We start from the raw sequence: 13326 nt of genomic DNA on the forward strand, positions 1-13326 counted from the left end.
TTAATAATTGGAAACTATTAGTCTTCTAGAACCCAGATATAAATTCTCTTGTCATTTAGCATACATATTTATACTTAGTCTACTGTTTAATGAAGTATATGTACCTAGAATGTTTTTTAGTGTTCATTGCAGTTTATTTTATTTTTATTATATATTATGTTAATATGTAAATATATACACCATATTTGTAATATATAAAATATATTTTATAACAATTATATTATTAAAATTTTGAATACATTACTTAGAATTCAAGGACATTTGTGGAATTTGTTAGGAATTATAATAATTAAGTGGGATACTTAGTCCCCAAAGTATCCATTCTGATACATACATGAAAGCTATATTCTAAATCTATCAAAAAGGTGATTCTCTTTTGTAGTGACATCTTTTATTATACACTTTATTTCACAAAATGGAGCAACAGTGTCTGTCAAATTTAATTTGTCAAATATTGGACATAGATTTCATCAAAATGTTTATAGATCCATTAACAGAGATCAGAAAGGCACATGCAGATAGCGTTAATATTTATTAATTTTTGTTGAAACTTTTTTGGGTGGTGGAGCCAGTGAAAGCATTGGGTTTTGGACCTTTGTTTATATCTATGTAGAGAATTTAATTTACTGGAATTATGTTGGAAATAAAATTTCCTGGGATATCACGTTAAAATTAAGTGACTTTTCCAAGGTCACAGAGTCAGTATGTGTTGGAGATGGAATTTGAACCAGTATTCTTTACATGATACTTCTCAAGTGTGAAAATAAATCTAAAGTATTCACTGGGCTTGGATCTCAGCTTATTCAGTGTTTAGGTAAACATGATTGAGATTCCATGCAAATATGGCCTATTCTTTTATTTGTAGTTGTGGACTATAGTCTCATTCAATTAATATACAAAATTGCCAAGAAATAGAAGCCTCTCTGTGAAGCTTTCTGTGAGGCATGGCCAATGGAAATTCATCAAGAGAAAGAGGGCAAGAGGGTCTGCCCGATTCATGTAATCAAATAATCTGAATAAATGAGATCTGACAGCTAAGTAGGAAAGAAAGCTAGAGGCTGTCAATTCATTTCTGATTACGTAAATCATAAGCTCCTTGAGGTCAGGGATGACACAAATTAACTTTATAAATCATCTAGCATAGTACTTGTTCCAAATCAATCAATACTTGTAAGTATTTTGTGATCCTATTTTTGATTTCTTAATGTCATGTGTTGGTGCTTGTTCTTAAATTATCAAAAATCTGTTTCCTTCAAATATAAACTCAAGGATATCCAAGTCTCAAAGATCAGTAATATCACCTTAAAACTAATAAAACTGCATTTAGCTTTGAATGAACAAATTTTAACATTTAATTTTTTAACTTTTAAGTGGACAAACTAATATTAAAATTTCCTACGCTATATTCTTCACATAGGGAGGCATCTGAAGGAAACTCTGACAGAGAAATATTAAAAACAACATCATAAAATGCCTTTTCAGTGGAAGATTATTGTGGAACCTATTTTAATTTGGTTTTTGGAAGAAATAACAGCAAGTCCAGGTCAAAGTTTCAAGGACAATTTAAGTTTGTGAAACATAAGATTCAGTTGTTACCATATTTTCACACACAAGTTTCTCAATGATGGGATTTGCAGTATTGAATTATAGTTGGAATTTATGGTGAGTTCTTGAACCAAAAAACAATTTTCAAGTTAATAATTAATTTGAATTAATTGCAAATTAATAATTTTTGAATTAAACATTGTGTGAATATGTAACTTTCAAAATTCAAACTTTGGAAGAGATTTATAAGTATGGCTGGTAGAGAGAGAAGGTATACTTTCTTAAATATCTTATTACCTTGATAAAAAGTGAAATGAAATTACAATCTACTTTTAATTTTGCTTTCTTATATCATCCAACTCTTAATTTGTATAGTTGTCTGTAAGGCTAAATCTCTTTGTAAAATTAACCAAGATCTTTCTTGTCATTAACTCTGTGTTAAAGAAAATAGTTTCTCAGACATTATTGTGAAATTGGTTAGTAGTAGTATAAATGATGAGCAACTTCCTTTCTGAATCCTATCCAGAACCCAACATACTTCAAGTTCCAGTATTTTTTAAAATAAAAATGAATATATGATTTGCCCAGGAAGCAAGTAGCAGAGAAAGGATAAAGAATAGTTATATGTTTTTTGATCTTCAAGTTTAGACTTTATCAAATGGATGGCTGATTCTCATGATAAAATTTTTAGGTCATTTTAAAAGAGCTTTTGTTAGGTTTTTAAAGTAATTTTGTAGTTAGATCCTTTTAATAGTTTTTTTTTTTAATTTAACTCTTTTTTTTTTTTGGATGAGTTAAAGTCTATTAAGACTCCTTGAAACTAAAGGATCTTCTCAGTTTTACAATTTTGTTTGTAGAGAAGATGCTCACAATTTATATATATATATTTAATATATATTAAACCTGTGAAAAGTCCCTCTTACAGATTTGGTCCTATAATAGATATCTTACTATGTAGACACATTTATCTGTGGAACATATGACACTTCTTAAGTTTTCTTGCATGTAATTTTTACTTTTAAAATAATTACTTGTAGAAGTTTCTTTGCTTGTTAACTTTTATACATATGAGTGGAGACCATATCTTCTCATCATAGTTTTCTAAAAATTTATAACACTTAATAAGTCTATTGTCATTGGAAATGTTATCTTTTACTCCATTTTCCTTCAGTTGTATGACTTCTTGTAGTTTCAAAAATTAAGATATTTGTTATTCATCCATCTTTACCAAAATTTGGATGTAAGATAGGCCATCTTATAATAGATGGATGGTCTTCTTTTCTAGTTAGTGTATTTTGACCTTACTTGCTTATTAGGATTGTCAGTAATATTGTTGTCAATTATACCGTTTCCTTGATACCTCTTAAGACTAATATTCTATCAAAATAATCTTGAGATGAAAACAACAAAAAAAAATCTCACTTCAGAAGACTTTCCCTTATTCTACTGATAAGGTCTGCTCTTTACTTTTCTGCTATTTCTTATTCACACAGTTTTTGTCCTGAAATGTTTATTATTGTATAGGTGCAAATTGTTTGTTGCCTACTCTATGTGAAGTTGAGCAAGTAGAAATTAAGAGGTTATGTGATGTGTCCTCTGTATATGAGTGTGAGAACAACAGAAATAAAACTATATTTGCCTGATACTGCTTCAGCTCCCTTAAGACAAAACTTAAGTACTCAGTAGCATCCCTTGTAGATATTTTCGTGTTGGTTTGAGGAAATAGTCAAAAGTTCAGAAAAACATATTTGAGATTTGTTGGATTAATTTCTGGTGATCATCTTAATACTTAAAGAAGACATGTCTCTTAGAATGGATCTTGGTTAGCAGGCATAGCGGGGGTTATTATTTAACGGTAGACAAGAACCAATTTGTGATTTTGTTTTTAGCTTGTCTTGGTGCAAAATATTAAATAAATTTCATATTGATATCAGATATATTTTCAGAGAAACATCTATTTTTAGTAGAACTTTACATTTTACTGAAATTAATGATTGCTGAAGGGAGATGGATCCTTTTTTCTTGCATTATAAATGAGTTGAAAAATACCCAGCATTTAAAGAATTAGTAAAGATTATATTATATAAATGTTGATTTAATTTTTAGCAATTTAAAATTTTTTTATAATTTTGTTCTAAATTATTCTCTCGGCTGTTTCACCGAATTATTAATATACATTATAATGTCTTATTAAGATTAATTGTTCTGGTGAATACAGACAACTTAAAAGCCATGAAGCTAATCAATCAATAGATGTGCCATGTGCCAGATCCTTGGTACTTGAGAAAAAAATCTTAAATTTGTGGCAAAACTGTTCATTGCTCTTTTCCAATTTGAATTGCTTTCTCAAGATATCCTTCATTCATTATATCTGTGCTATTGGAGGCTTGACTCTTATGTGCTACATTGTAGTCTAATTTTCTTTTTAGTACTTGATATCTGATTTTGGGGGCTTATCTTTAATATACAAAGTTATCCTATATGCAAGTAAATTATAGTACATTTTCCAACTATGCCAGTTCAGAAAGCCTACGAAGGCCCCCAGAAGGGGTTATGATTTTTGCTGATTGTATTACTACACTCAAATTCATGATTCTTTAAAATCTTTAAACCAAATAGTACCTTTGATAGGTGGCAAGTAGTGAAAGAAATGAAAATATTTAGTTTATTTTGCAAATCATGTCATGGCAGGCAGCTACGATTGCATGTTGACCTGATATTTTGTCTTTGTCTTGAATGAACTGCTTACAGCACTGAGAGTAAGACAAATGTTTCTCCTTTGAAATCTTTTTATGATACTTGAAATTCTGTCAGTTTTCAATGGTAATTCATAGGATGATCTCTTCCTTAGGAGCTATTGGTTGAATCTCTATTTTACCTCTCTATTCCTCATAAAAAAGACATGGCAACTAAAATCTGGGGCAAAAAAAATTTCCAATATTAATAATTTTATAATATAATAATAATTAATAATTTGCCTAATCCTACTGAAGAAGTTAGTTCATTGTGAAGTATTTGAAACTTCAGAAGAACAAAAAATTTATTTGGTTAGCACATTTTGAGTAACTTAAAATGTTTATTTCTTCAGAATTATTGCTTTTGTTCAGAAGTTGAAGAGCTAATAGCTGAGGAATAGAAATGAGGTAGTTAATTCAGCAAGAATTAGTGTGAAGGTAATGATAAGGGAGTTATAAGAATATTTTGACTGACATTTGGGCCATACTAAATTACATATCTCTGATAGTTTAGGTGAGATGAAGTCATTAATGTTGTAAATCACACTTGAATGTGATAATGAAATGAAATTTTGAGTTTTTTAGTCAGTTAATTCCTTTTGCCTTTCTCTCCTTACTTTATTGGTGTAAAAATATTCTTATATATATATTTTTTGTTTGTTTGTTTTTTAATTTTTATTTAATAATTACTTTATATTGACACTCGTTTCTGTTCCAATTTTTTTTCCCTTCCTCCCTCCACCCCCTCCCCTAGATGGCAAGCAGTCCTTTATATGTTGGATATGTTGCAGTATATCCTAGATAAAATATATGTTTGCAGAACCGAACAGTTCTCTTGTTGCATATTCTTATATATTTAAATGATTTTTAAAAGTCTATTCTAGTATTAGATCAGGTGTCAACAAATAAGGAAGAATTTCCAATGTGGTCCTTGTGTCATTTGAGAACCATCCCAATGGTTGATGTTTGAGAAAAGAATGACCTTTTCAAAAGATTTATTAATAGGTAGAGAATATAATCACACTGATAAAATTACAGATCTTTTGAAATAATCCATTGACACTGTACTCCTTACTGCAGTACTGCCTTAGAGCAGAAACAATAGAAAATTGTGACTAAAAGTAATAAAAGAATCTTTCAAAAGTACTCTTTAGAAGTCGAAAATTGGATCTTATTCTATAGATATTTTTCTTTTTCCAGTTTTCTTGGTGACATAGTTTCTCTTCATCATAAAGGTATTAACTCTAATAGATCTTTTTATCTCTATGACTTCTAGTTTACTCATCTTCAAAATTTAATGATATCTTATATCCCTTCTGGCATTATTCATTTTTGCAAAGACTGGAAAACAATTGGAATCTTAAGCTTCTACCAATCTTATTACAATTGGGCTTCACCTGAATCTTGTAGATCTCCAAAATACAGGATTTCTGAAAAATCATACTACATTTTTAAACTAATCTTCGTTAGACTAGAATTATTGATTCTACTCTTGAGAAGGTAACTCATTGAAGTTTGAAGTTGATTTGTTCTTTCTAGTGTTAATATTTTTCATTGATATTTACAAGGAAGATCAAAGTAGGGGTACATTATTTTCCTTTTTTTCCCTTCCTATATTTATCATATTTTTCTCAGTCTTAAAAGTAAATAATTTGGGAGATGAGATATGGAAATCATCCTGAAAATCCATTCCAAAAGTATTGTTAAGACTAACAACTTTCTGTTTGCCCCATTGTTCGTTTTATCTAGAGAGATTAGACTACGGTATATAGCTAGTAATTAAAAAATGTTTTAGTTAAATTGGTAGCAAGAAATAGATAAAAAGTACTGTATAGTCTCTTTCCAATTCACCTTTTTTCCTAATATAATCATTTTTTGCTTATTAAGGTCCCTGTGGAAGCTTTGGTGATACATATATTTAGATCTTACTTATTTGACTGGGGTACTCTCTAAATTCATATATGTGATTATCTAGCAGCTAAAATTCATAATCATGAAGGTTTGTGATAAACATTTCAGTATATTCTTTATAATGAAAAATGTTATTGAACCACTGTCAAAGCATGTATTTTCAGTTCTAGTAATTTGGATTTCTGTCTATGCAGTCTCTTTTTGAAAAAGATATAAAATTGTAAGTGACTAGTCAAAGTTTAGTCTTAACTGGATTAGATAGGTGTCAAAACTGTAACCATGGTCTCTGTATTCTAAGTAACTGACTACATTGTTATATAGTATATAAGGCCGTGGTATGTAAAGCCATTCTTTCCCCTCTCTTCCAATCAAGAAAATAAATTTAAGCTATTTATAACATATAAGTAAGATTTTGATTTGTCTATATGGGGAAAATGATTGATAATCTTTTCATTATGACTTAATAGGAACTTTTTGCTTTATGTTGTGCTTATGCACAACGATAACTTTTAGAAGTACAGGATCACAGATTTTGTGTGGGAAGGGATGTGCCATTGTGTGGGAAGGGATTGACAATCCATAATCACAGGTTGTGGTTTTATTATGATTTGGGGGTTTATATAATATTTATTAACACACATACATTGTAAGCCTTTAATAAATACAAGTAAAATAAAATAAATATGTGGAAGACTAAACCGTGTGTTAAATGTAGACTTCTAGATTAATATAGTAGTTTGGGGTAGGGAGAAAGGGTAGATAAAAATTTTATGCAAAAATGGATTTGAAAGTAAAGAATATAAATTAACTGAATGTTTCATATAGCATTTTCACTGGCTTTTAAGGTAAGGCAGGACGGTCATCCTCTCTAACCCTTAGGTGACGTTTTAGCAAATTAATATTTGTTATATATATTTGCTATACAGAGCCTGTTCCAGTTTCTAATTAGATAAGGATTGTCTCCATGTGTCCCTTTTGAAGATTTTGCATTTTTTTATTTTTGTAGGTTCATATATATTATGTTCAGCTCAAAGGGATTCTAGAAGCCATCTTGCCCAACTTTCTCATTTTACAAATGAGGAAACAGACAGTTGGAAGATAAAAGAATTTGACATGGTTACACAAGTCATGAAGGGATGAGATTGTTTCAACCGAATATTTATAGTTAAAATCTAAAGAAAAACTGAGGATTGGTAGTTTAAATATTACACAAAATATTCCATAGAATATAAACTGGATTAAAACTAAGAATATCTAGTACGTGATATTGCACAAGTGACTTGGGACAAGTGATAAGTGAACTTCAGTTCCCTCAGTTGTAAATTAAGAGGGTTGAACTTAAATTTAAGGTCCTTGAAGTTCCTTCCAGCTTTAGATATATACCTTTATTTCCTGGATAGTAATAAATAATCCCCCAAAATAAGGAAAGTTTCTAAAAGATTGTACTTTATGTAGCCCTAATCAACTTTTTTCAGTAATGGATTTGATGCTGCTATTTCCTTATAAAAGTACTAGGACATCAACAGGATGGTTATTTTCTTCCTTCATTTTGGGGGTAGGATCCTTACATTGTACCCCTATTAGTTGTAAGACAAATATCAAGTATCTTTCTCATGAAATTAAAAAAAAAATATTTAAAGAAAAAATTGAAGTTATTTCCAAAGGTTATTTCCATTTTTTCATTCAGTGTAGGAATCACTTCAATTTCATCTCTGACAAGATCCAGCCTGTTTTGATTTTTTTTATGATAAGGAGATATTCAGCCTTGAATAAACAGACTTATTTAGAATAAACTCTAAATATAGTGTTTACTGACAAAAAAATTCCTCTGAGTGATTCTGATTGAAGATTGATACTTGTCTTGGATATGTTGTTTAGGAATATTTTTCTTAGTAAGATTAGCTGACACTGAAACTAAAGGACTTTAAATGAAGCTGTCTTATTTTATACCTCATTGTCATTACTGTATTTAGACTTGCTTTGACATGGTAATTTTTCTTTATTTTGACTGATACAACTTGTAGAATATAAATTTTGAAGGAGCCTTAAGAAGGCTCTTAATGAGGTGAAGTTCATTATTTCTTTCCTATGGTAAAGAGAGAATGTCAGACTGATATAAAATGGAGACTGTTGTTTCATTTCTACAACTATCAGAAGAGTTGTTATAACAGACTTTCAATCAATTTTTAAAAAATATTGATTTCTTTTATGTCGGCATTACTTTACAAAAATTCCTTTTTTCCATTCCCTATTGTACCTTTTCTCTATTGAAGAATTTCATTAAGAAAGTCATCAACATATTACCCACCTCTGACAATACAAACATCATTACGCACTTATATTCCACTCTATCTCTCTGATAGGACATATGCTTTACCATCTATCTTTAGAGGTCACAGTTGACCATTGTATTAATTAGAATCATGAAATCTTTCAATATGTCAGATGACAACTAATTGGTGATTTAATGACTCATAACTTTTAGGCAGATGAATTCATTATTATAATGTAGGTGTCCCACTAACATTGAAACTGGTGAAATATTACACAAAACAATTGATTACAGAGGAAAAACTTAATAAAATGAATGATTGGATGAATGGTATTATAGCTAGGTTTAAGAATATTAGGGTCAGTTTTGATAATGGAGTTGGCATGTGTCAGTATGATGTAATACATATGCTAACATAAAGGTAACATTCTATTAGAACCCCTTTCTATGATTCAGGAAATTATTTTCTGATACTAACTTGCTCATTCATCTGGAAATCCTTAGAAATTAAAACATTTTTATTAATAAACATGGAGAATTCTGTAAATATAATTCACTTTTAGAAGCTCACTCATTCATTTTATTTTTATTTTTTAATCATATCACATATTATGCTTCCATCATTGCATGTGTATGACATTTAAAGTGATTTTTATCAAATCAGATATTATAAAACTTTCTATGGACTATATGAGAGTTTGCCAGGCTTACCAAGGCCCAAAGATTTAAGTATTGTATTTGTAATGTTTAGTAGTGTTGACATTTCTAGAGTTGAACTACTTTAAGCATTCTTATCAAGACCTTTGAAAATCTTTCTGTTCTTACCTTACCTCATACATAGCTTTTTCTTTTCTTTTTTTTTTTCAATTAGCAAGCATTTTTTTCTTCTTCCCTCCCTATAAAAAGAAAGAAAGGAAAAAAAAAAGAAAAACAAAACAAAAGGTTTATGACAGACATGCACGAATCCAGCAAAGCAAATTACCATGTTGGAATTATCCAAAAATGTATGTCTCATTTTTCATTTTAAGTCTATTATTTATCCACCTATAAGAGATGGGCATGCTTCCTCATTTTTCTGAAATTGTGGTTGGCCATTGATCAGACTGAATTAGTTATGATATAGGACTACTAATGGAATACAATTAGACCTTTAAATAGTGAAAGGATGGATTTAGAGAAACCTGGAAAGACATGTATGAACTGTGGTATAGAGTGAAGTAGACAAAAAACAGGAGATGAAATTATACAATAACAATGAAAAGACAACTCCTGAAAGACTTTAGAACTCTGATTAATGCTGTGATCAGTAACTTCTTTTTAAAGGAATACCTGGGAGGAATCAATTGTTATCCAATATTTTAAGAAGAATGTATCTTGTTTCATCCTGACAGGCCTTTAAAAAAAATGATCAAGCATTAATTATTTTCTGCTGGCCTTATTTAAATTTTGTTTTTCTTAATAGTATTTTATTTCTTAAAAAATATTTAGATAGTTTTCAGCATTCATTTTTATAAGATTTTGTGTTCCAAATTTTTTCTCTCTCCCTCCCTTATTTCTCCCTTCTCCAAGCTATACATGTACAATACTTTTAAACATATTTCCATACTTGTCATGTTGTGCAAGAAGGAGATCAAAGGAGGAAAAGACCACATGAAAGAAAAAGTAGACAATTTTCCATCCCCATCTAAAAAAATAAAAGGTGAAAAATACTGTGTTTTGATACACATTTAATTTCCATAGTTCTCTTTCTGGATGTAGATGGCATTTTCTATTCCAAGTCTATTGGAATTGTCTTGGATTAATGAATTGCTAAGAGCTAAGTCTCTCATAATTGATAATTACATAATCGTGCTGTTACTGTGTACATTGGTTCAACTCAACTTCACTCAGCATCAGTTCATGTAAGTCTTTCCAGGCTTTTCTCACATCAGCTTGCTCATTGTTTTTTAAAGAACAATAATATTTCATTACATTCATATACTAATAACTTACTTAGCCATTTCCCAATTAATAAGCATCCATTCAGTTTCCAATTTCTGCCACCACAAAAAGAACTGCTATAGATATGTTTGTACATGTGGGCACTTTCCCTGTTCTGAGCTCTTTGGGGTAAAGACCCAATACTGGGATTGCTGTATCAAAGAGTATGCATAGTTTTATAGCCCTTTGGGCATATCAAATTGCTTTGTAGAATAATTGGATCAGTTCACAATTCCACCAACAATGCATTAATGACCAAGTTGTTTCACACCCCTCCAATACTTACCATTTTTTCCTGTCATCTTAGCCAATGTGATAGGTAGACCATCCCCTGTTCTCCTAATTTGCTATGTCTGAATTATGAATCCATTTTGATCTTATCTTGATACAGGGTGTGAGATGTTGATCTATGCCTAGTTTCTGCCATACGATTTTCCAATTTTCCTAGCAATTTTTGTCAAATAGTGAATTTTTACTGTAGTCATTGATTATTTTGTCTTGTGGACCTAACCTATTCTACTGATCCACTAATTATTTCTTAGCCTGCCAAATGGTTTAGTTGACTGCTGCTTTATAATAAAATTTTTATGTTTGGTATAGTTAGGCCACCTTTCTTTGCATTTTTTTTTCATTAATTCCTTTGATATTTTAAGCATTAATTTTTCCTTCCACTTGACCCTAGCCATTTAAAAAACAAACCATATTGGTTATATCAAAAAATTAATTTATTACTCTGAAATGGTAATCCATTATTTTCTGTTAAAGGTTCTCTATCTGCTGTGCCACCTAGCTGCTTTATAAGGTGGGTAGCATTTTTTATTTTTGGACCTCTGGAATCATTGTTGATTATTTAATTGTTCAGAATTAAGTCTTTCAAAATTGTTTATTTTTATAGTTTTGATATAGTAGTATAATTCTAGTTTTATTCATTTTTATTTATTTTATTCATTTTTAAATTTTTTAAAAATTTTATTCATTATTCAGTTTCCATATCTCTTTAAAATGACATTTTTGCTCATTTCCTACAGCATACAACAGTGCTTCTATCAAATTCATATATCACAATTTGTCCAGTTCCCCAATTGATGACAAATTTTCATTTTTTTTTACTGCTGCAAATTTGAAAAGCTATATTTTTTCCCATCTGACCTTTTCTTCTAGGAGCAGATAGGTGGTGCAGTGGATATAGTATGGGGCCTGGACTCAGGAAAACCTGAGTTCAAATCCAACCCTGAATGCTTACTTACTAGCTGTATGACTTTGGGCAAGTCACTCATTTTCTGTTTTCTTCTGTTTCCTCTTCTTTATTATGGTAATAATACCTCCTATCTTCCAGGGTTTTAAGTGACATAATGTAAAATACTTAGTAAAGTCAGTTCATCAGGATCTGATACCTTGAATTTGTCCCAGACAGATAGTGTTAATATTGCCCTATCTAGTCCTTTGAGATACAAGATAGTTTTCGTTGTTCTCTTACTGCTATTCCCAATGCTTTACTTTCTAATGTAGCAGGAATGGGAGTTATGCCCTTCCATAAGATTTTATTACTGTTGGGTTGGGTTTGTCTCAGGCCAGATTCTGTTTCATATTGGCAGCCTAGGTTTCATGTTGGAACAAAATGAAATGCTGTCATTCAACAGTTAACAAAAGCTTTTCCTTAGAAATTGACAAAATTCAACAATGGAAAGATACCTCAGGCTCAAGTGAACAAAATTCCCTTCGCTGTACTAACCTGTTGTACCTGTTATAAACCATTTAAGTCACCTTAACATACTTTTCTACTCTCTAACACTACACAGGATTTTCAAAGTACTTTACTCTTAATTCTACCTCAATTTGACCTTTTCCTCTATTTTCCATTATTTCTCAAACTATATTAAAGGTGAGGAGATATGCAGTTTCTTGGAAAAGCAATTTGATGTTTGAGTCTTGAACATACAGTATGTAGAATGAGAGTGAAAGAAACCTTTGAGATTATTTAGTTCAACTCCTTTCATGGGAAAGTGAAATTTGCTCTTTGCTTCTTATATTTTTTAATTCTGCATAATAAAATAGAGGGAAGGATGATAGTAGAAAATCAAACTTCTATCAGAATTAGGAGTATATTAGGATTCATATTTACTTATTTAAAAGAATTTATTGCTCTTCCTCTAATTTAATTTGACTTTTTGATTGGAATAAACAAGCAGACTGTGGATCACCATTTTCCTACCTTCCTATTTGATTACTCCTGTTAAGATATTTTGTTGGGGAGGTTTTGAAATTTTCATCTTATTGTTTGAAATAAGCTTTTTGTTATTGTAATGTTCTTTTTATTTAGTAACATTTTTCCTACTGTTACTATGCTAAAGAAACTTTGATTGTTTATTTGCTGTTTTCCTTTCTGTATCTAAAAATCATGCTGTTGTTTGTAAGAATATGTAAAAAAGATACAATTTCTAAATGGATATTTTTGTTGATAAAAATGATCCCCCTACTTTTGAAAATAAAAAATGGGTTGAACATAATTTCAAGCCTTATAATAAATCTTCTTAGAGATATTCAGACAGACTTTCACAGAATGCTTGATGTCCATAGGTTTTTCTTTTAAAGAAAATGTAGTTGTGCTGCCTTTCACTATTATCTTTTAAGCTATTGAAATTCAAAAAACAATATAGCCTCTTCACCAAAGGAGGTTTAATGACCCTAAAACATTTTCTACCGAAGCAGATACTTCAACTTTGTGTTTTAAAGATATTCAAGAGGCAACGGAAATATTTTGATAGAATTTAGCTTTTAAAACTGTATAATAGATCCATCATTTCTTCAGTTGTTATGAATATCATAAACTCAGATATGGCCATATAATTAGTCTAGCTAGAAGGATTTTTTTTCCCTTTAAAT

General features: G+C 30.1%; 1 protein-coding gene across 3 annotated transcripts in view; it reads left to right on the plus strand.

Moving 5' to 3' along the window:
• The window catches only part of WDR33 (WD repeat domain 33), a 98990-nt gene that overhangs the window by 54817 nt on the left and 30847 nt on the right, over nt 1–13326 (plus strand). The window contains exons 8-9 of one of the 3 annotated variants that reach the window (XM_051985681.1): nt 11209–11245; nt 11472–12950. The exons of the other annotated variants lie outside the window; for them this stretch is intronic. Of the exons in view, the coding sequence (XP_051841641.1) occupies nt 11209–11245; nt 11472–11529 (95 nt within the window). The 3' untranslated portion in view covers nt 11530–12950. Of the gene's footprint in view, nt 1–11208; nt 11246–11471; nt 12951–13326 lie in introns of those variants that run through there. 3 annotated transcript variants of the gene reach the window in all.

This window comes from Antechinus flavipes, chromosome 3 (assembly GCF_016432865.1).
Source record: "Antechinus flavipes isolate AdamAnt ecotype Samford, QLD, Australia chromosome 3, AdamAnt_v2, whole genome shotgun sequence".
Lineage (NCBI taxonomy): Eukaryota > Metazoa > Chordata > Mammalia > Dasyuromorphia > Dasyuridae > Antechinus > Antechinus flavipes.